This window comes from Sphaeramia orbicularis, chromosome 18 (assembly GCF_902148855.1).
Source record: "Sphaeramia orbicularis chromosome 18, fSphaOr1.1, whole genome shotgun sequence".
NCBI classification, from domain to species: domain Eukaryota; kingdom Metazoa; phylum Chordata; class Actinopteri; order Kurtiformes; family Apogonidae; genus Sphaeramia; species Sphaeramia orbicularis.
Genome location: NC_043974.1, coordinates 17,615,887 through 17,639,695, shown reverse-complemented (window position 1 = coordinate 17,639,695; position 23,809 = coordinate 17,615,887). Strand labels below are relative to the sequence as shown.

Sequence of the window (23,809 nt, the reverse complement as noted above, 5' to 3'; positions counted from 1 at the left end):
AAAGAAATCTGATGATGGACTGAAACATCTAACAGGGTTTTCAATGATCGCATTCCTGAAGTACATGTAAATGTATAACATCTGATAATTACAATTATCTGATTACTTCCTGTTATCAGATTTTTATGGTCATGTAAAAGAGGCTCACTGTCATCTGAAGCAAATACAGTCTTTTTTTAATTCCCAAAAAAAATGAAAATTGTCACACAGGATTCTTAGCGCCACATAGCACTGTAGAGTTAATTGGAGTTTAATGAATGAACCAGGATATCTGACCTAACTTTAAGGCTTTTCAGGTCTTTCACAGTGAAGCCCTGGCCTGGTTTGAGTGGGGAGCCCCCCAGATGCAGAGCTCCATGCTGTGGCTCCGTCTGCAACTCCACCCGCAGGGATTCAACCATGGAGTCAACATCAGACAACAGCAAATGTTGAGGGCCGAGCCAGCACTCCCCTCCCTCGTCTACAGCCAGAGGGTGGGTGACAACCTGGAACAGAATGGATCTACTCTTAGTCCACATCTGTACATGAGAGGAATCCTCTGGAGTCGCACAGAATGGGAATCAGTTTCACAACTCATCATGTAACTAGGGTGGAATTGGAAAAATGTTACAAACCATTTTATCATTTTCTTATGCCAAGAATGAAATAAATTTTCATTATAAAAGACTGCTTTATAGTCTTCTAGCCTTTCATCTCATTATTTCTCAACGAGCATAGATTCAGCTAAACAAATAAAACAATGGGACAATAAGTCAAATAATACTGGCTAATACTAATGTCCAACTGATATATATAGGTGCATAAATAAGTATGGAGCTCTACTATGAATATTAGGGGTGTAACGGTACAGAAAAATTTCAGTTTTTGTTACAGCGGTCTTCGGTTGGATACATTTTTGCTACGTTTTCAGTACAGTGAAGGAGATTAGTGGGGGGGGGGTTAAGGGGGTGCACTCCGTAACTACCAAAAACCGAAAGTGAAACTTAACACGCTTCAAACCTCACCTGGCTTCTGCGCCTCTGTTATACTCTCTGTTGTCATGTTTACTCCCCTTAACAGTGCCCTAGCCTCAGAATAAACTGTTTTCTTTTTTGCAGCAGTGCTGAGAATTCAGCAGCAGTGCCACTGCAGAATGTATATAGAGGAAACCCTGCACATGGGTTCTGTTTGCGGCCACCCTGCTTCCCGGGTGTTTGCGTTCTTCACACAGATACATGTATTCATTCAGTACATCTCCGTATTGCATTGAAGGCTCCAAACAGGTTTGGTACAAACAAATGTTTCACCCCTAATGAATATAAACTATTTTTAGCAGTCTGTTGTAGTGTTGGTACTGTGAAGTAGTATGAACAAATTCTAAAAATAAATCATTGAATCAGGTGACCACCAGCCATCAGAGACACTCTTGAAAAACAGGTGGTGTCAAAAGCCGAAAATCAGTTCTTTACAAGCAAAGCAAGAAAATGGCAAAAACAGATTTGTTCTTCTGATTGGTATGGGACAGGAGTGGAAATGAACTTCCTTTTGACCCACTATTGTGCAGACTGTACAGTGTAGACGGTGGTGTTGTCTGTGACTTTTCATTACCTGTGGTGGCTGATTGTCCACTGGCATCACAGTGATGTTAAAGCAGATCCCAGTGACTGTTTTCCCCAAATGGTTGGTTACAGAGAGAATAAACTGGATATACTGGGGGTAAGGGCCGATGTCCATGATCGGAGGCATGTAGGCTACTTTCATATAGTTAACTGCATGCTACAAACAAGGACAAAAGAAACACGTGTGAGTTTTGCATGAGTTGTAGACATTTTGGACTGTTGTTTTGTGTTTAAAGTTGACTACCTGAGTGAAAAGTCTCAGCACCGGTGCATTGGAGTCTTTGGTAAATTTAGGGATGCTGTCAACCAGGAACAACCTTCCTGCATCCACGCTGCTGCTGACCCACACAACACACACAATAGTTCAGGTTGGAGGTGTTTCTAAAATGAACTGTGTGTTTTGTGAATGTGTGGACACACTAACCTGTGTGGACCGGTGTAGAAAGGTGGAGTGGTAACCGTGAATGTGAGCTCACTGTCAGGGGACTCCAGGTCTACAAAGTGAAGGTGCTGCCGTGTTATATGGACCACTTCAGTTTCTTTGATCACCAGACAGCGGTTGGTACCAGGGACCTCTTTAGGAGGCTGATTTGGCATGCGCTCTATATGGACCATCACCACCTGAACCACAAAAAATATCAGTACATTCCTCACATAGAATTCATGGTAAATACATTTCTGTTATCTTAAACTGAACCTCAGAAAATACCTGCTGATGCTTTAGACTATAGCCCAAAAAATTGCAAGCTTTAATTACACATGGTACTAATGGTATACATCTGTACAGTATACGCACTGGAAGTAAAAGGGAAATTATGTTTTAAGTCCAACATAACTTCACATTGTCAGCAAAAACATATCACACAAATTCCGGCAGGTAAAAATTGACTAAATATTCACTTTTATTGCTGCTGTAACAGGGTTTAGAGTCACTGTGATTCCACTTAGATTATTTGTTTTGGTAGATTTATTGGCTCAATAGCAGCTGCTCTTCAGAGTAATCAGGAAATACCACTGACAGCCCTGATACTGTCCCTGGTTATAACAGATGTAAGTGAGGTGGGTTGGCAGGTACAATACTGTGTACAAATACAGTGTATTTATGTCTTCAACTAAACTGTATTAACATCTGCACTGCGTGTCCCAGAAATATAGTGGAAGACAGCAGACTTGTGTGTTGGTTTACTGTACTTTTTAAACATTAAAATTGTTCAGTTAACCCTTAGGGGTCTATGATAAGCTCTATAACAAAAAGCCAAGGTGACCCGGAGTACTGCTATCAACTTCAGTCGAAAGATTTGAAACTCAAATCTTTGATCAAATTTTGATAATTTTAATTTGAAAGTACCAAAATATTTATCAGATGTAACAGTGGGATGGGATGTGTTGCATTTCTTTAATATCTCTGTCCTTTTTGTCATTTTACAAAATGGAAGGAAATGATTGAATCACCTCATTCTGGCTTCATGTACTCACTAAGTAACTCTGGGGCATAAGTAACTTGTTCTTTTGTTTTCTGCTGTGACTGCTGACCGTGATGAGCCAATGTATACAAGTGACCAATACATATTGTGTTCCTGTTCAGGAAATTAACCCTTTCATGCATACTGGTCACTCCAGTGGACAGTTCTTCAGCTGTTCTCTTGTACAGTCATGGGTTTTGTTGTTTTAATTCCATATCAGCCGACACAGTGGACACTCATGCACCATTCCATAATACACTGACATTCATATCATTACTGTAACTTTGCTGTTCTTGGTAAACCTGATCTGCAGTAACATGTTTGACTGTAAATCAATTGTTAACTGTTATTATACAGTAATTAACAGTTTTGTTTTGTTTTTTACAATTTTTTTTTATATTATCTCCATGAAGTGAGTAATAACTAGTATTAAAGTATGTTAAAACATGATCAGATTAGTAGCATTAAAAATGGTTTTATTTTATAGTTTTCACACAGTATATCAGTGAATACATGTTTCTTTGCTTCAAAAATGAAACGCATAGTGTCCAGCTGAGTGGACATTTGTGCAACTCCATGAAAAATAGGTTCATAAAAAAATTTTCAATCGTATTGTTTTTTTTCATGCCTAAAGAGGAATAGAAACACTCAGGGAAAAAAAAATCTTGATTAAGCTTCTCATAATTCATGCATGAAAGGGTTAACAGCAGCATCAGAAAGTCAGACAAGATTTTTATCCATCATTTCACACCCAATAAAGAGTTCAAGTGTTGTTTAAACCACTGAGCTGCAGCTTAGCCCAGTTACACTGACAGACTCAACTATAAATGGACTCACATGCATTACTTGTACTAATAGAAATAAACAACAACCAAAGCACCACTGTTTGCCAAATAAACTACTTCAACTGAATATCAGTGGATTCATGTGGCTAAACACAACAAAACTTAGTGGTTCCCGTTACCCACTTGAGGCTCTGACAGGTTTGGGGGTTCGTGAAAATCGGAAAGCACCACCTCAAAAGAGTCATCGAACACCTCATTTCCGAAGTGTCTGTAGTAAACAACAGACTGAGCCAGGTCCTTCTGCAGAAAGTGGCTGACAGGATAACCTGGATTAAAACCAAAAGAGATGTAACATAACCCCTGTGGATTATTTGTATATCACACTGCATTGTGGGCTCCATGTGTTGAAAAGAGAATGAATTACACGACCCTGTTTCTACTGACCTGTGAGTCCTGAACCAGGGATTTTCATGACCTCTCCAGCCTTCGGTGGACGTGTGATGTTAAAGAGGACGTAGTCGTCGCTGGAGTCCATGTCTGAGGCCTGGAGGGTGGAGCCTCTGAGCAGCGCCGTCTGCCCCTCAGACACCTCCAGTAGCATGTTGGTGATGAGAAAAGGAGGACTGTCGTCCTTTGGAAGGATCTTAATGGGAAACTTGTGCCGGGTCTGATGGAGGCCGTCAGTGATGCGGAAGATGATGAAGTCCTTGGTGGAGTCACTGTCGTCGTGGTGATAACGAACCACGCCTGCTTTGATGTCATTGACTGTGAACATGAAGCCCTTTCCACCTAGATTAGACAATAAACAGAATAACAGTAAAAAAAAAAGTTTCAGAAACCTGCATGTTCCCTATTCGTCTTGAATGTCATCTTGTTATTTCTACCTTATAATAAGCTTATTACATGTAGGTATTTGCCATGACTTAACAGTGATAATGTCCAACTTTCTAAGAAGAGTGATGTTGTTTCTGTCCAGTACCTCTTACAGTCAGACGTCCATGCTGAAGACCGTCCACAGTGATGACACGAACCACATTCAGGTTGTTGTTGTCCACAATCTGTAGCTGCTCCCACGTTATTGGACGAGACTGACCCTCCAGCAGACTCAGGCCTGCAACACAAAGAGTTCATACAACCATAATCTATATGCTGTGTTTTAAAAGAAAACAAGGAGCAGTCAGAGGGTGTAAAGTTAAAAAGTCAAGGTCTCCATTTCCAGTGTGTCATCCATTGTTTCAAGACAACGACTTTGTGGAAAATCAGTTTCTACTAACTCACCAAGGAACCCTCATTCATGTATGGAATTTGTCCATCTCTTAAGTTCCTTGTAAATTCATACAGCTGCAAATACTGACTACTTCAAGGTTGGCCCACTGAACTAAATTTCATCATTAGTGCTTATTTTTGACTGGACTGGATTTAAGTATGTACTGAACATCCAAGAAACCTTAATACGTGTAACCTGTATTCATGTAAATGCCAACAGCTGAAATTAAATTAAAAAGGTGCAGAGGGGGAAGAATTACTCACTTAAAAATTATAATGATGCATAAATTCTCAAATGTTTATCCTGTATCTTTAATAAACATTAACCCTTTTGTATAAAAAGGTTTCAAGGGAATTTAAATGATCCTGAGACAATACACAGTCCAAATGTGGGATTAAACACATTCTAGTTATTATAGAGCTATATTAATATTAAACACAATCTAACTTTGGTCAAAAATAGCATGAAAATTAGAAGTGAAGTTATTTTGAGAATGAATGATTCTTCATTTGTTGAAGCAAGTATTCATTTTTTCAGATTTGATTTATTTTTCAGTGCAAATTTCAGTATGATCAGGTGAAAAATAAGCAATTGGTGGTTCTTAAAGTACACATACTAATGAAGTATACTCTGTCCAAGAGTCAAAATAGAAATAAATATTTAGAGCTGAAAAATATATGGAGAAAAGCTTTAGGATTTTCCAAGATGATTCAAGATTTTTGAAGATTTCCAAAATGAACTTCACAGAATTCTTTTCACGAGGGGATAAGTAAGTTGGAATGGAAGGACTCTTTGGAAAGCTTTGCACATTATTAATATGATGATAACGTACCCATGTTCCACGACACTCTGGGTGCATTGGTGTCTGCATTCCTGACAGACACATGGACAGTCATCGCTGGACTCTTCTCAAAATAAAAATCATGAACCTCAACTTCCACCTGGAGGAAAAATGAAAAGACTTTCAGGCTCCTCTGATTTAACTACAGTGTCAGTTGAATAAATGAGTGTCAAATGAACGACCTCATAGTTCCTGCGCTGGGGATGAGAGGAGTTCGGAGGCTGATACCCGATGAGCATGTCATTGAGATCCAGCCATGTGAAGGAGGAGATTGGACGAGTGTGATCGGAGAGGTGGGTGATGAAGCCGTCCACAGGCGGTTTGGTGACATTGAACACCAACAGCTGTTTGGACGTTTCATCATCTTCAGCGTCGACAGTAGCGGTTGAGAGCGGAGTGAGGATGAACTGATCGACTTCCAGGATAAACATGGACATGAAGGATGGTTTGGGAGGCTGGTTCGGCATTGCACCAATGATCCGCACGGGAATCCATGCATTTTCAGACTACGCAGAAAAAGACAGCCCACACAGTCACATATGTTTACTGGACTTTTATTTAAGGATTTTTTTTTAACTTAATACATGACATGTACGTCTTTGTCAGGAGTGATGTTCACATGTATTTTATCTATAAGGCAAAATAATATTAGCATTAACATTATTACCATTCTGTGAAGAACAAACAACACATCTCTTAAAAATGCATTCAATTTCAAATGGCTTTACCTTATAGTACATAAATAAAACAATAATAATTTTTGCATGGTAGGTATGTTTGTACATATGTATTTGTGTGTGTATTTTTAATGTGTGCATTTATGTTTGATGTATATGACCCATTTTTGTTTATTTTGCTGTCTTGATGATTTTTTTTTTTTTTTTTTTACATTTCTGAAGTTTTCGTTGTTTCTATTAAACCACATTTAACTGTTTTACTATGAAATGGTGCCATATGAATAAAAGTCATACCTTAATTTCTTATATACAACGTTAGGGTTAGGGTTATACATATTTTACACTGGTGCGAATGAGGCACCGAAAGTCTAACTGTTGAAGAAAACAACAAAATTGTCAGCAAATAAATGTAAATGAGAAAGCCTTATTATTGACAAAAATATAAAACCAAACAAAAAAGACTATAATGACAAAGCAATGTACATGTCCTATGTTTTACTCCTACTTGATATTAAGTACAGGTAAGAGAAATTCAATATTTTATTCAGCTTTAAATATAGAGCTACAATATGTCAACTAAACTGATGTTATTGCCTGAACCTTTGATATAACTCTAATTACAAGTTTGAGTCATGTTCTATACACGTCAAATTGTAGACCAGGCCCTGGTTACAAGAGACAACAACATGAAGTACTAACTCCTGCTCCATAATTAGTGATGAAACCCATTAAAGTGGTCCCATTACCTTATATATGCTGCCGCTCCTGGTGTCCTTCAGGTCCAGTCTGATTGCGATGTAGTCTATGTCTGGAGACGGAGGGTCAATGTGCTGATACCTCAGTCCCATCACCAGGAAGTCATCACAAGGGATTTTGGTGAACTTCACTAGCTTCAAACCCTTCAGGCAGTCCTCAGATTTACACATAGCCCTTTCTTTATTATCTAAATAAGAAACATTACAGAGAACACACTGAGATTAAGCATTTAAACAATAAGTGACAGGCAGAATTCTTCATTATTTTGACTCTTAAACCTGGAAACTGTTTTATTTGTGGTTGCAAGTTTCCAGCAGAATATCATATCACTGTTTTGCAGAAAAACAGACATTGAGCAAAATAACTAATACCCTCAAATACATAATATTCAGATGGATGGGGTCATTGGGAATAATTCTTAAGAGAAACAAGCCTGACCTATTAGAGTACTTATCTTTACATGGTGATAGTTGACATGTTAGTTACTTTATCATGAAAATTAAAATACACTGTGTTTTTCTATCACATCAAATGCTTTTCTTACAAAATGGGAGTATAAAGCTGCTTTAGCTTAATATGTGGGAAATATATTATGTGAAACATTATTACAGCTCTAGTCAAATAAATCTGGGATTGGGATTTCTCATTTGCAGCTTAAAATATCACAACATCAACTTCCCCATGAGTGTGTAAATATGGATTAAAATATCTTCACATATTCTTCTGCAGTTTAGATCTAATTTTCAATTTCATTCACATTTTACATATCTTTACTTTACGCCCAATATCTATTGAATATTCATGTATATTACTATGTGATACAAGCTGTTAATTTGTTTTTATTTCTTGTATTCGCAAATGTGTTATAAAAATGATCTAAGTCTTTCACAGTCAAAATGTATGGCTTTATCATTAACTTATTAAAGTCCCATGGATTCCTCTTAACTGCTGCTTCCCATTATAGACTTTCACTAATAACAAGTTGGACGGTCACTGTACTTCTTACAGTTGATTTGATCCTCAATGAGCCTGTGATTTTTTCTTAACATCATCCATCTATGTTTTAACCTAGCACAACACTCACCTTATACCTTTTGTCTTTTTTCTGTTAGTGGAGTAAATTCTGTGCTATTGTTCACAAATATCAGCTGTTTTAAAGGGGTCATATTTTGCTAAACCCACTTTTATTAGTCTTTGGTTCATTTAATTGTGTATTTGGACCCTAATATTTCATAAAGTTTGAATTTGAACCCTCCAGCTGCTGCCAAGCTATCTTTATACTCATTTTGGCAAAAATCGAGTGGATTCCTACAACCCGTTTTAATTCCTTCTTAATTTGTTCCATCTAGAACTACGAGGGGGGGGCTGAAAAGTTCATAGCCTGACTAAGAGGGAGTTATTGCACAGCAATGAAACTTGGCATAAATTAAATTCAGCCTTTCCTGATACTAACTGCATGGTTTCCTTCCAGATAAACCCACATTGGATAAATAATTTAGGACTTTGAAAAGTACTACTACAGACATTTCATGAAAATGCTTGCTTTTCACCCCTCCCTCGTTCTCCCTATCCCTCTTGAATTCAGCTTCCCAGTTTTGCACAGTTGATAAAGCTGGGGCATCATCCCCTATAGCAACCATGTCAGCATGAATGTCCTTGGGGGCTAACCCCTTTTTCTGCAGACATTTGATAAGACCACGGTGCCACGGATGGTTCATGAAATGTCTGCAGTACTACTTTTCAAAGTCCTAAATTATTTATCCAATGTGGGTTTATCTGGAAGGAAACCATGCAATTTGTATCAGGAGAGGTTGAATTTAATGTATGCAAGTTTCATTGCTGTGGAATAACTCCTTCTTAGTCAGGCTATGAACTCTTCAGCCCCTCCTCATAGTTACGTCACAATGTTTATTCATATAAGGTCAAGACTTCCGACAAACACTACTCCTAGTACGCCATAACGGTTTGTCAGCAACAGCAGTTGTAGTAAAAACTGAAAATATGTCCAAACTTTACATCGATTACCTAAAATGTTCAGTTGTTGGTTGTATTAATGAACACAAGCGGCTGAATGGGACAGAGCAGCACAGCCAACAACCTGGAGGGGGTGGGGTATGAAGTGGCTCATGTGCATTTAAAAGGCCAGCGGTCAAAACGATTTTTCTGGTGTCATTATGCAAAAATAGGGTTGAAGACGGACCTGTGGAGTTGAATTAATGAAGAATTCAGACCTAACCATAGCATTTACAGTTTATGTAGACCACAGGGAAATGTTTTAAAATGCATAACTCCATTTATAAATGCAAAATATCACTCCTTTAAAGCCCTGTCCTGTGCATTTAAACCAGTAATTACCCTGTGTAACCACTGTCATAATGGTGACTGATGGAACCCCCTGAGCTACAGTTTCCATCAATTAGGACTCACAAAAAGAACAATCCATCTTTTACACACATATTTTGGCAGCTCGACTACAGCGTACCTAGTTGCTGCCGCAGGTGGATGAAGCTCTCTGGCTCGTCTCCTCTTTTGGTGGCTTTCTCCAGCTCGCCGGTAACCACCCGACCGTGTGCCGGCAGGTGGGTGTCATGCTTACTCAGATGGACGCTACATTCCAGATTGGACTTCCTCTCGTAGCTGAAGGACACCACGTTTCCATCGATAGTATTGGAAAGGCTGTAGAACTCAGGAACCTCCAGAGATTTCGGTCCCAGTTTGATAAGGCTGCATTCAGGTTCAATAACGTCCACATGGAGAGTGAAGACTTCCATATACGTGTCTGTGTCAGTGAACCTGGTCAAAAAATCTGATTATTAGCCTTCCATTTCAACAAAAAACAACTATATCACCGTCAAAATGATCCGCTAGGAGAATAATTACAGCTTTACAGTTATTTTTTATCGTACAGAATGCAAAATAAAGTGTCAGTTAATAATAATGCTGTGTCATGGATTTGCAGAAATACCTGTACAGCCGGAGCTTGACAGTGTCTTCCTTTAACAATGGACATCCGTTGTGGACATACTTCACCTCATCAGCCAGATAGTGACAATCAAACACCTAACAACACAGGAACAACTCTAAATGGGAGCTATAAAGAAATGGGTGTGCTAAACGATAGATATGTGGCATTACAGTCGATAAAGTTACTACTGTATCAAAAGTTCAGTGCACTGACTCTGATATACTGCAAATATGATAAATTATTATTTTATTATATATTATAGAATTATTATATATGGAGAACTTACCACTGCTTTTATTGTATAAATTAATATAGAGCACAATTTTATAAGAGATTAGTATTTCTTACATGACAAGTTACATGGTGTTGGTTCAGTTTATTGATAGTGTTGTCCTGTCTGATGCCAATGCAAAGTATTATTTAAATTATGAGCTCACTTTTAACAGACGGACAGACAGACAGACACAGACAGATGGATATCAAACTGGGAAATTGTAGAAAGTAAGTATATATAGAATAACATAACATAAGTACATATAGTAACTTTTCTCAAGGACTACAAGTGAAACTCCAGACTTGGCATTTATGGATGTAGTTATGTATTGTGGTCCTTGACAAAGATTTCCAGATTACCATCCTTAACCCATAAAGACCCAAACAACCACTGGCAAGCAAAAACATCTACCAGTATAAAATGTTTAATAATGTCTGATCCACTAAACCTATCAATACATGTAAATAATTGGTGTAAAATACAGTTTTGTCATTGTTTCATGGTCATCAGATATGACCCATTTGAACGTTCAGAGGCTCTGTAGTGAACGCGGAAACACCATAATCTTCTATACCATTAATTCACCAGTAAAACCCATGGAGTTCGATAAATGACAGTGGATGAAAACACATGGTTTATGTTCCCATTAATGATAAATGTTGTTGAAAAAGTCCCGTTTTCCTCATTTTTCTCTTTTTCTGATATTATGACAGTTAACTTTAATATGAACTTTTATGAACATCTACATGATCAGTAAATTAAATATGGGAAAATAACTGATTTTTACTTTAAAAAATGCAAAATACAGAGGAAACTAGAAGCACTCGGAGAGCGCAGACCTCCGCCAAGGCTGATCAGTGGCCCCCCCCGTGGGCCCCCCCACCCCCGATCACCACCAAAATTTAATCATTTCTTCCTTATCCCATTTCCAACAAACCCTGAAAATTTCATCAAAATCTGTCCATAACTTTTTGAGTTATGTTGCACACTAACGGACAGACAAACAAACAAACAGACAGACAAACAAACAAACCCTGGCAAAAACATAACCTCCTTGGCGGAGGTAATTATTATAATAAATGGTGATAAAACATGCAAGAAAGGTTAGAGAGAAAAATTCATTTTTATTGCCACAAAAGTAGCACTTGGCCTTTATGGGTTAAATGATGGTTCTGGATGTAGTGGTGTCTGGGTGATCAGACTCTTGGTTCTGCAGTGTTGATAGTAAAGTATTCACCAACCCTCTTCCTCTGAGGAAGATGGCTCATAGAGCAGTTAATAATTTTCCTCGGCCCATCTTTACTCTTGAGGGATTGAACCTTTTCTAGATGCTACTTTTGTGTCAAACAATGATTAAAACCAAATCATCTGAGTTTTTTTTAAGTTACATTAGGTTTTTAACTCATTTTCAGTCCACTAACTTTTTCAGAAGGTGTTTCAGGCATAAATAATGGGAATGGATTTACATTACCAAATCAAATGATGGTGACCACATATTAAATACATGTCTTAACATTGTCCGCAATGAAAAACATACATTTTTGTATTTTTCATATTTCCGTACAGCCCCAACTTCTTTTTATTAGTATTTGTAAAATCTTAATGATAAGTGTAGGCAAGCAGGTGTGGCACAGCATAATGATTCAACTTTAATCCTAAACTTTCAACTGCAAGAACGTCGGGCGTTTGTAACATTCAGCAGAAGACTTTGTCTGTCAGCGCTGAGTCATTAGAAAGGAGACAGAGCGTCTGCCTGGAAAACAAAGGGAAATGGACGGAGAACAACCTGATTCACATGACGTTCGCATACATCTGTGTCCTCTTAACATGAAGCTGAGGCCTCTGAGGGCATGGACAGAGCACGATGAGCAGATAAAAGGTCTGTGAAAGTCCAATCTTCATCTCATGTTCAACTTCTGTCCATGTGCATCTGTTATTACTATCATTTTTACTTCTTTTCTAAGTCTTCTCATGTTATCTTTAATTGCTCTACTGTCTTAATTATTAATTCAGTGTTCTATTCTCTCTTTTAATTCAGTTTCATTCACATTTGTTATTGTTGATTTCATTGTTTTGATTGTGTTTATGTCTTTATCCTGCACTTGTTCCTCACATATTGTGCTTCAATTTGAATAAAATAATTCCTAATGTCTGACTGATTTTTAAATGATCGAATTATGATATGAAGAAGCTGATAATCATATGATATAACTCCTGAAAAAACAATACCCTGTCAAACTTCTTTAGAAACTGGATAATTACAGAAATGATCATCAAAATCAAAGCAAGTGATTATTAAATCTGAAAATGAATACCAAACTAACTGGACAAATATGTGAATCTATGTGTGCTTTAAAAAATTTTAACTCCTATTCTCCCCCAATGTCAATAAGACAGCCTGTATAGTTTTCATTACTGTTATTATTTTTTTTTATTTTATATTGTTTGTTTTCTTGGACTATTTTTGTTTTTTGCTCTATTTTTATGCATGCACACTTTTTCTTGAATTTTATTCTGTTGCTAACTTGACCATTGAATTTCCCCATTGCGGGATCAATAAAATCTAATCTAATCTAATCTAATCTAAATCCAGTTGAGAAGCCTAGAATTATCCATGTACTGCATTACCAATCGGTCTATCTAGTGCCCTAGAAATAAAGTTTATTTAAATACACTTTGTTGGTAGGAAATGTAAAAAAAAAATAAAAAATAGTAATGTCAGTACAGAGTACATCCATTTAATGTCATTATCTCTCTGTTTGGTAAGAGAACATGTTACAGCTTACACACAACCTGTGATTTTCTGTAGAAATTCATGTGTTCAGTGTAATGTTTAGACATTAATATTATTTATTTATAGATTACTTTAGTTGTTCTTACTTTGTATGTCATTTGTGACTGAGAAAATAGTGGTTTTGTTGTGATTAATTCAGATCATTTCTTTTTTAAATTTTCACACAGTAGATTTTGACCTTACATTAGTACAAAAGAAAACCCTGATGGCTTCATAAAGTACATTCTTGACAAATGTAGCTGTGGTTCAATAATTATTTCGTAAACGTGAGTTTACGCATTTCATATAATTTTGGTTAAATATTGAAAAGTTGATGCATGGAATGGGCTCAGGCTTTTTTCAATAATTAACTAGCCTGTTACTATGCAGTGGAGCTTCTAGAACATGACAACCGAACTGAAAGACAGCTACACTGAGCTCTTATTACCAGGAACACTAATGATATATTACATGGTTTCCTGTGTGTTAACTGTCAAACACTGTTATGGATGTGTAATGCATGCCTTAAGACTACACTCCTTGGTTTTATGCAGAGAGTAAATTGTGTGGAACACACTGTTTTTTTGTTGGGGGAGAGTTTTTCCATTACCTGAGGCATGACTTTTCCCACCCGTTGAGTTATGGGCTCATTTAACACCACCTCCACCTTGCATGCATCCTTTTGGCGGGGGATGTGGAACTGCAGGTCGCCCTCCTGAAGGTAGGCCGACTGACCCCGTTTCACCTTTAAACCTCTGTTGATTTTAACAAGGGACTGGAGCGCTGAGCAGGTTGTTCCCAGCAGAAGCACCAGGAGAAGAAGAAGTATCCAGGACATGACTGGTCTCAGAGAACACATCACTGACAGTCACAAGCCCACGCTCTCTGGGGTCTTTGAGCACTGGATGAAAAAAAACCTGGAAGTCCTTTCAAATATAACGACAATCCAAGATTTTCTTTAACTGAAGGTGGTTTTTGCTTTCAAGGAGAATCCTCATTTTACTCTGGTTTTGTGATGATGCTGTGGTTGTAAGTGGAGGCCAGTTTACATGACTGGTCAGGATCTGTGAATAAAATGAAAAACTGTAAGTGTTCGGAATCAAATACATCAATATATCCACTCTGTTATTAATGAAAAATTTCTCAGTTTGGGATAAATTAAGTACATCTATCTATCTATCTTACAAATAAATAAAATAAAAATTAAAAAAATAATAAAAAATCAATAAAGAAATGCACATTTACATTTTTAACCTGCTTAGAGAACAAATGGAAGATTTTCTTCGTAAACATTCCCCACCACACTGTCGTCTAAAATAAAGCGTTACTAAGTGTATTTTTATTTTTCATAACTGCAAACTTAGTAAATGCAGCAGACAAATCTAGTGTAACAGAAAAGTATGAAAAAAACTAATGTTTAGTTGCCAGAAGCTACTGGACAAATCAAACCAAAGAAGGTTTTATCAAATAAACTATGTGAGCTGAGTAAGAACGTTTTAGCTCTAATTTTAAGAACAATATGAACAGAACTTATTGACCACATATTGATAGTGATAGTGGTGTTTCCTTTATGTGGTTGCAATTCTCCTTTATCAACAGTTCCCAAAAGTTTTAGCTGGAAACACAAAACATAACGTTATATATCTTCAAGACTCATAGCTACAAAAATACATCATCGGTTGCCTTAATGTCTATAGTTTTACTGAGTCTTCCACCATAAAAACAATGCTGAATTAAATGTGTAATTAATCGTTGGAATGTCAGAAGTAATATTAGCCACCGCAACACACAGTCACCAACAGACACATGAAATAAACAGTTCAACTGCTAACATACACAAATCTGCACTGTAAAAATACTGTGCAAAAGTGTTTTTTTAATAGATTTTCAACTTATTCCATATTTTATGCTGTTTGTGCCTTGTTGTGCCTTTTTATTAAATTTTCATCTTGCGTCTGTGATGTTTTTGTCTTTCACAACTGAATCCTCTCCCCTACATTATACATGGCTATGATGAAGTCAATTTTTATAACCTGAATAAAATAGTGAATTAAAAGTGAATTCATGTTATTGTCATGTATTTTACTCTGATTACTAGTGCCTCAGTAAAAACACCTCTATGACCCTAAGGACACAGGGATAAAACAGTTTTTGCAGTATTTCAAATGCATATTTTATGTCAGTGATGGAAGGTAATGAGGTACATTTACCCAAGTACTGTACTCAAATACTTATTTTATGCAGTTTTACACACTTACAGTATTCCACTACATCTCAGAATCAGATATTGTACTTTTTACTCCTCCACTACACTTGTCTGTCAGCTTTTAAAGTAGGATTTTTATTCAGGTCACAGTAAAATTGAAAGCTGGAAACAGGGTTGTTTGAGTTTTTGAAGATGGTTATATTTGATTATATTCATCTACACAACAGTTTATAAAGTAGTACAAATGATCCCCCCCTTAAATACCTACAGCAGTAAAATGTAGCACACACATTAATGCAGCTGTGAAGATGAATGCAAAAACATATGTAAAAACACTGACAGGAACTATTAATAATTACTTTTCATAAATTTTGATGATAGTACTGACTTAACTTTTGCATGTACAGGAATATTTAATGGATCTGAACACTTTTTTTTTCAGCCACATATATAGTGAACATCAAATATGTAATATTGCCTGCGATAAAAAGCTCCGTTCTTCACTATTTATGATGAGATATCTATCAGACTTCTTTCATGGAAGCAGCCAAAAACCACAAGAAACAATATTAGACAAGACTGTAAGACCAACAAGCAGAAGCATGAACGAGCCCCAGTAAATCACACACACAAATACACTAACACCCCTGGTTTGAAACAAACACCAGACTGTGAAGTTGGATATTTCATAATTAAAAACAAAAGAGAAAATAATTTGTTCTGATCCAGCTCCAGGCATGTTGCAGACCTCTTGTACTATTTGCTCCATGCTCAGCTTGTCAGGAAATATGTTTATTATGACCAAATGTTTCCCTGAGGCTGAACAGGCTCTGGTAATGACATGAGGTTTTCAGTGACCTTTGACATTTACACAGTCACCCCCCAACATGGAACTTCCTACTATATAATTCTTTTATTATCTTTTAGTCCAACCATAATTGTTCAAAGCAGTAGGGGACAAATCTCCCATAAAACTCTCCTTAAACTGTCTTAATAGTTGAGCTTTATGCCCGCAGCCTAATTCGACTCTAGTCTTCTCACTGAGAATTTGCGGTGGAGTTACTTTGTGTCTGAAAACAGGCTTCAGATGTCATCCTGCCGCATTCCTTCAACACTTGTCTAGGACACCAAACTAAGACCTCACACAGAAAGCACCTTGAACAGAAAAGCACCTTATAATCAGCCTCTGGATTGGAGCGACATGTTATAGCTTGTCTCCATGAACAATGCTTGTGTATATGGAGCCGCTGAGATCATGTTCAAGGAGCTGAAAACAGGAATCCAATGGTCACCTCAGATCCCATCCTGACTGCTAACACATACTTTAAACCTGTCTTTATGAAATGTTTCTGTTTCATTTTGGCCATTCTCATATTTTAACTAAGCTGCAGAATTGCACTTTTCACAGTTATAAATACTATGTGCTGAAAACAAAGCCAACATAGGTTAACATGAGATGTACCTGGATGTATATTGATTATTTTTCTGGATGACAAATAGATTGATCAGTCAGTTGTATATTATAGCGGCTGCTGCATGAATTTGGCATCATCTCCCAAAGACAGACCCTGAATTTTATTTTTTAAAATGAACTGGACATGTTGGTTTTGGGCCTTTATTAAATAACTTTTAACAAATATTGTTTTCTCTGTTCTCCATGATCTGACTTTAAGTATTCAGATCCTATACTTAAGCAAAAGTAATAACACCACAATATGAAAATAGCCCATTGCAAGTTAAGGGTCAGCTTTAAAAACTCTTCTTAAGCGAAACAGTCTTCATGCAACTAAATGGTCAGCCTTTTACTATAATATATATATGTTTAGATTAATGTAATTCCTGTATTAATGTGCATTTATTTTACTGCTGCGCATGTTTAACATTGCATAGTTTAATCTACATTAATGCATCATATGTTTGTAGCACCGCTGTCCAATATATCACTGAAAATTTAGCACATGTGCTTAGAAAATCTGCCATTTTCAGTTCTGTGAAACTATTTTTTTTACAGATAAGAAGGTATTTAAAGACTTTTAAACCCATAAGATAGACTTTTCAACCTATATAGTAACATTCAACCCTTCAATTTATCACCAGGAATAAAAACTGTCATCCGAAAAGTAGATAAAACTGTCAACTGTAATAGAGTGAATAGTACAACATCTGCCTATAAGATGTAGTGGAGTAGAGGTATAAAGAAGAATAAAATTGAAGTACAAGTACCTAAAATGCATATTTAAGAACAATACTGGAGTAAACGTTACCTTCCACTATTGACGTTAAATATAAAATAAGCATTAAAAATACTACAAAAACACTTTATACCTCTGCTCCCTTCAAAATATGTATTTGCAATCATCTAAACCAGGGGTGTCAAACTCATTTTACTTCGGGGGCCACATTCAGACCGATCTGATCTCAAGTGGGCCGGACCAGTAAAATAATAACAGTAAAAAAAGTAAAATTCTATTATGATCAGGTTTAAGTCTACAAAGTTTCCTCAAAAATCTGAATAACATGAACAACTTGAATAGTCTTAAGAAAAACAAGTGCAATTTTAACAATATTATACCTCGGTTTATTAGTTTATCATTTACACATGTGCATTACAATCGCACAAAACATTTAGTAACTAGAAGCACTCGGAGAGCGCAGACCTCCGCCAAGGCTGATCAGTGGCCCCCCCCCCCATGGGCCCCCCCACCCCCGATCACCACCAAAATTTAATCATTTCTTCCTTATCCCATTTCCAACAAACCCTGAAAATTTCATCCAAATCTGTCTTTAACTTTTTGAGTTATGTTGCACACTAACGGACAGACAAACAAACAGACAGACAAACAAACAAACAAACAAACCCTGGCAAAAACATAACCTCCTTGGCGGAGGTAACAAGCAGAATACTGGTAAAATTGCATTTACTTTTCTTAAGACATTTCCGTTTGTTCATATTTGTTCAGGTTATTCACATTTTTTTGTAAAAGTATAGTTTGGTAATGTAAACATTTTCATATAATTTTACTTTTTTTTTTACACCAAAAAACAAAGAACATTTGGGGTTGTCATTATTTATAGGTTATTATGATAATATTTTACTAGTCTGACTCACTTGAAATCTAATTAGACAGTATGTGTCTCTATGTGGAACCTGAACTGAAATGATTTTGACACCACTGATTGTTAATATCGTCAGTGTAATTTTTGCAGTTTTTCACAAATTCATCCCATGGGCCGGATTTGGCCCCCGGGCCGCATGTTTGACACCTGTGATCTAAACTATAAACTCAAGTATGAAATATTGACTGATCTGTCATAAATCTGAACAATATTTTGTAATACATTACTAGGTGACATTAATGCCACATGTTGAGCAGTATCCTCCTGATCGGCCAACAAAGGCACGCATGTACGACGGCATTTACAGACAGAACCAAAGTCCAACTGCATACCACAGCAAAGAGAAGATCACATCAAAGATCAAAGAGCAGATAACACTGGGTCATCATGTTAACTTAATGCAAAAGGCTCAAAGGCCACAATAATCGGCCTTGTTAAGGTTCTGATGACCCACTGACTGATGTGCGTCCCACTGGGGAGGCAGCAGATGGGAGGTGGCAGCGCTGGGAAAGGTCCTAATGTTAAGCCGCCTCGAGCGCTCAGAGGTTCCTGTCCCTGTTTGCAGCTGATCCTCTTCCTGTTTTGGTAGAGCTTCATGTTACAGTCACTTTACAATACAACCTATCCAAGTTAAGAATCTGTCCTACTTCATGTCAGACCCTGTGGATTTACATCCTGACTGGATGGAAAAAAAAAACAAAAAAAAAAAACATCCTCACCTGAAATTAACCTTACGTGTCAGGAGTGAAGCTTTATGTTTCCTCCACTGACATGTCATTCAGGCGAAGGCTTAGCATCTGCTGAGTGTCAGAGTCGGCGGTTCTAATGACAGGCTACATTTACATTCCTGTGGTAAGCTCATAGGCTGGCGGTACAACATGCACTAATCCAAACTTAAACAGAACGCAGTGTGGGATAGTATGGCACCACTCTCTCCTGTTAATTCACACACTCCACTAATGTTACACATCTACATCAGATTGCTGGGACTGACACCTGCGAAAATGTTATATAGAGCCTCCAGTCACAGCAGTATTTATCGTAGTATTTTTCAATGTAATGTTAATCACCAAAATTACAAAGTTCTACATGTATCATGTTGCATGAAGTTCAATTGTATAACCTTGACATGCAAGTTCACATTGCTAATAGACTTTTTTTTTTCTTTGTTCTCAAAGACAATGCTACTGTCTTGTCAAAATCTTCAACCACCAGAAATGGTAAAGACACAACTGAGGAGCAGAAAAAACCAACAAGTATAAGATAAAACTCTAACCTTAAAGCTACACCAGCCAGTCAGCCACCTAAATAAAAGCTAATACCGGTTCTGAGGGTGTTCATATGGTTTATTATCATGGATGATGTATTTATCAGACGACTAAGGAATAACATAGTCCTAAGTAAAGCTAGTACAATTCTTAAATAAGAGCTACAGTCGCTGAAAAAATTATTAGACCACCCCTTGTTTTCTTCAATTTCTTGTTCATTTTAACACCTGGTACAACTCAAGGTACATTTGTTTGGATAAATATAATGATAACAACAAAAATAGCCCATAAGAGTTTAATTTCAGAGCTGATATCTGGCCATTTTCCATGGTTTTCTTGATAATAACCAAAATCACTTAAGTTCTTACATCAACAGCTATGTCATTGTACTGCCAAAAACAGTGCTTTTAGGCATTCCATGTTTTCTTTTCAGTCTGTTTTAGTCACATAATACACACAAGAGTTAGTACTTGATTGCATAACCATTGTTTTTGATGACTTTTGTTGGTCTAATAATTTTTTCCACGACTGTATTTGGTGTGTGGATGTATTTTCTACTCAGTGTTTCCGATCCTGCTGGATAATGGGATGTCAATAGCTACTTCACTGTTCCACTAGTTGAAAGGGGCAGTCATACGTGTGGAGTCCGTCCTCAATATAGCTGGAAATGAGCAGATCTAGATTTAAAAAAACATGCAATAAGTCCTATTCACAACATAAGAACTAGCACTACTATTGTAACATCTGCCACTCCGAAAAAACAAATAAAAATCACCCGATATGCAAAGTAGATAGTGGCTGGAATGATATTAACTTTAAAAAAAATTCTTCCTGTCCATACCAACACTGCAAACAGTTTTTATTTATCATTATCAGCAATAAAAAACTGCATTAAATGTAGACAAAAGGCCAAAATGCATCAAGGAAGTTGTATCTTCTCACTGTCTAAGCCTAGATATTACGTTTACTGAAGTATAAAACAAAAGAGCTGTACGTTGGAAGAAATTATGAGACAGCAGTCAAAGGTAAAGACAGATCTCTTAAAGAAACCTAGTGATTACACTGTCTTTCTTCTTAATAAAGACAAATGGGCTCGCTTTAACCAGATGGTGTAGACAGGGTGATTTCTGTCTGAGCATCTGTGATCGAATGTTTTTGGTGGGAAGCCTGTGTCACAAATCACCAGTATCAGACTGTGGGAATTGCAATCTTTAACTCCAATATCTGTGATTTTTTTTTTTTTTTTTTTAGAAAACTACAATTTGTGGTGCAACTTCAGGAGACTTCAAGAGCACCAACTTCAACTGACAGCTTCTTTTATGGAAAGTCACTGATACTTGATTTTCTTTTCTTCTCAGTGAATGCCATTCTGTGCACATCACGATATTCATACAGCAGGTGGTAAAACATGTGCTTTCTATCTGTTTACAGGTTTATCTCTCCCCCCCCCCCATCATCCTGCCTTTCCCAAACGCAAACCACAAATCAGCACCCGGCACAAAACACAGAGCGGCGAGAGAATGTGATGTGTCATGTAACAAGTGGCTTCGCTCCACAGCTGGGAATGCCTGTTACATCCATTCACAGCGATGCGTCTTCTTCTAATCTTAATAATGACAGGGTCTTTAGAAGCCAGCAATTTTCAGAGAAAGACGAGGAAAGAAGAAGAAGAAGGCATTCTGCCCAAAACATGAGCGGCTCACATTTGGCTGCCATCCAACAGCCTTGTCCTGGATGTGAAACAGAAAGACTTTAAAAGCTCACAAATACTCCCCAACTGCAAGATAGAGGAGCTCAGTCTGTGATAAATGGGTGAAAGTGCATTGGTGCATATTACAGCGCTGCAGGACCATGCAAAGTAAGACAATATGACTAATATAAAACTTCCTAAAAATCTTATTTGTCTTTGTTAGTGTGTCTTACAGTGAAGATTATTATTAATATGTTAACTTGATCTTTGCAACAAAAAAAAAAAAAAACGCTGGCAGTAAAGAAAGGTGATGAGAAATTAACAGATGGAGCAAATAAAAAAAAACAGAACATTAAAAAAATAATAAATAAAACATGGTGCTAGCATTTTAAGTTCCCCAGCTGAAATCTATAGACATCAGATATTTAGACATGTTCTTACCTGATCTGATAACATCTGGCACTTCCACCGCCTCTTCTTCTTCTTCTCTACCTGTCTGCTCTGCACTGTTTTCAAGCAGCAACTACCTAATTGACAGAATCTTCCTCACTCCTCAGTGACAAACTCCACCCACGAACCAGTGATATGAGAAGAGAGGCCGAGGCAGAGAGGGAGGGCAGGAAGAAAAGACATGGGACGCCTTCCTTTTCTTGTTACTGTTCTGGGATCAGTAATCGGAGCGGAAAAACCTAAAGACAAACACAGAGCTATGAGATCAAAGTCTTCTCCAAAGTGCCTGGTGATTTTAGCAACAGCTTTGTCATTATTGGACAGAAATGGGCAAAGATAAAAGGCTACAGATTTTCAGTAATGTATAGAAAAGGCCAAAGAAAATGACAACGGCTACACTTAAAAAGGATACATGTACTGTTTTACAAAAGCTTACATTTTCCCACAATAAAAATAGTATTCTTTGGCTTGTTTCACTGAAGTTCATCAACACAAAATAGCCTACATCAATGTGAGTAAGGCTTTACTCAGAGTGTGGAGACTGACAACAGTAAAGGATTCTGTTACATAAAGATGTTTCAGACACATTGGTCTATATTGCTACAGTTGAACACTCATGAACAGGCTTGGACAGGTTGATGAAAAAACAAAAAAAAATCAAAACAATCAAGTCAGTTGTATTTATATGGCCCAATCTTATACATCACACTTTACAATCTATACAACGTCCTCTGTTCTTTGATCCTCTGTTCAACAAAGGAAAAACTCCCCCAAAAAAGGAAGAAACCTCAGGAGGAGCCACAGAGATGGGATCCATATTCTATGAACAACAAAGCGATAAATGTTGTTTCATATGGAAATATCCACACTCAATACATACAGAAACAATTTAGACATATATTATATACAGTGCTGAATACTGAGAACTCAGTCGCGCACTGATGAGCAGTCAGTGGACAAGACCAGAGCATCGTAACTCAAGCATGAGGATCTGGACCAAAGGGCAGGATACCCAGACACTAAGGAACACTCACAACTCTACACACCACTCAAACAGACAGAAAAGTGACACACAAATAAATAATTTGCAAACCCTACACAAAAACTAATTAATCTGTGATAATGATGATAGTTACAGGTCAACTAAACTATTCTAAACAAGGTCACTAACCCAAATAAGTCAACCTTAACTAGCAAATACTACAATAAATAGAGCTAAATCTGAATCAAGCCTGGAAGCAAACATGCAGGGAATTGTGGGCGCATTTTCACTTTTTTAGCTATGACTTCCATCACAGCCAGTACATCTACTGATATGGATAATATATTTTACTGAGGTTTTCCACTGACCACAATTTCAGCCAACTTCTGTCAATACAGATTGTTTGGAAAACATCTGATTAATCTGATTAAATGGTCTGTCTCTAATGGAAACAATTACTTATGCCACAACTGACAACAATGGAGATCATAATCTGGGTTTTTAGGGGGTTTACTAAATTGTGAACATGAGGTAACAAGATGAAACAAAAAATGAGAAGGGAAATTTTTTTTAGAAAGCACTGATTAACATATACACCAATGAAAGGGCTGCTATGTATTTAGTAAATGTAACTAGCTGAAGCCTGACTGGAAGATTACACAAACTATAACCAGTGTATGATGCAATATGATGCTAC

The 23,809-nt window shown here is 37.1% G+C and overlaps 1 protein-coding gene across 2 annotated transcripts in view; it reads right to left on the bottom strand.

Annotated features, from left to right (window-relative positions):
• frem1a (Fras1 related extracellular matrix 1a) overlaps window positions 1-22,374 on the bottom strand; it is a 39,712-nt gene extending 17,338 nt beyond the window's left edge. The window contains exons 1-14 of one of the 2 annotated variants that reach the window (XM_030162558.1): window positions 22,122-22,374; window positions 14,010-14,463; window positions 10,353-10,447; window positions 9,870-10,180; window positions 7,378-7,574; window positions 6,137-6,460; window positions 5,946-6,054; window positions 4,826-4,957; window positions 4,291-4,635; window positions 4,030-4,172; window positions 2,023-2,219; window positions 1,843-1,936; window positions 1,588-1,755; window positions 277-485 (exon numbers count right to left, since the gene is read on the bottom strand). In XM_030162558.1, coding sequence (XP_030018418.1) covers window positions 277-485; window positions 1,588-1,755; window positions 1,843-1,936; window positions 2,023-2,219; window positions 4,030-4,172; window positions 4,291-4,635; window positions 4,826-4,957; window positions 5,946-6,054; window positions 6,137-6,460; window positions 7,378-7,574; window positions 9,870-10,180; window positions 10,353-10,447; window positions 14,010-14,258 — 2,573 coding nt within the window. In that variant the 5' untranslated portion in view covers window positions 14,259-14,463; window positions 22,122-22,374. The remainder of the gene's footprint in view (window positions 1-276; window positions 486-1,587; window positions 1,756-1,842; window positions 1,937-2,022; window positions 2,220-4,029; window positions 4,173-4,290; window positions 4,636-4,825; window positions 4,958-5,945; window positions 6,055-6,136; window positions 6,461-7,377; window positions 7,575-9,869; window positions 10,181-10,352; window positions 10,448-14,009; window positions 14,464-22,121) is intronic. The other variant, XM_030162559.1, reaches the window with a different exon arrangement.
• Between the last annotated feature and the right edge of the window lie 1,435 nt (window positions 22,375-23,809).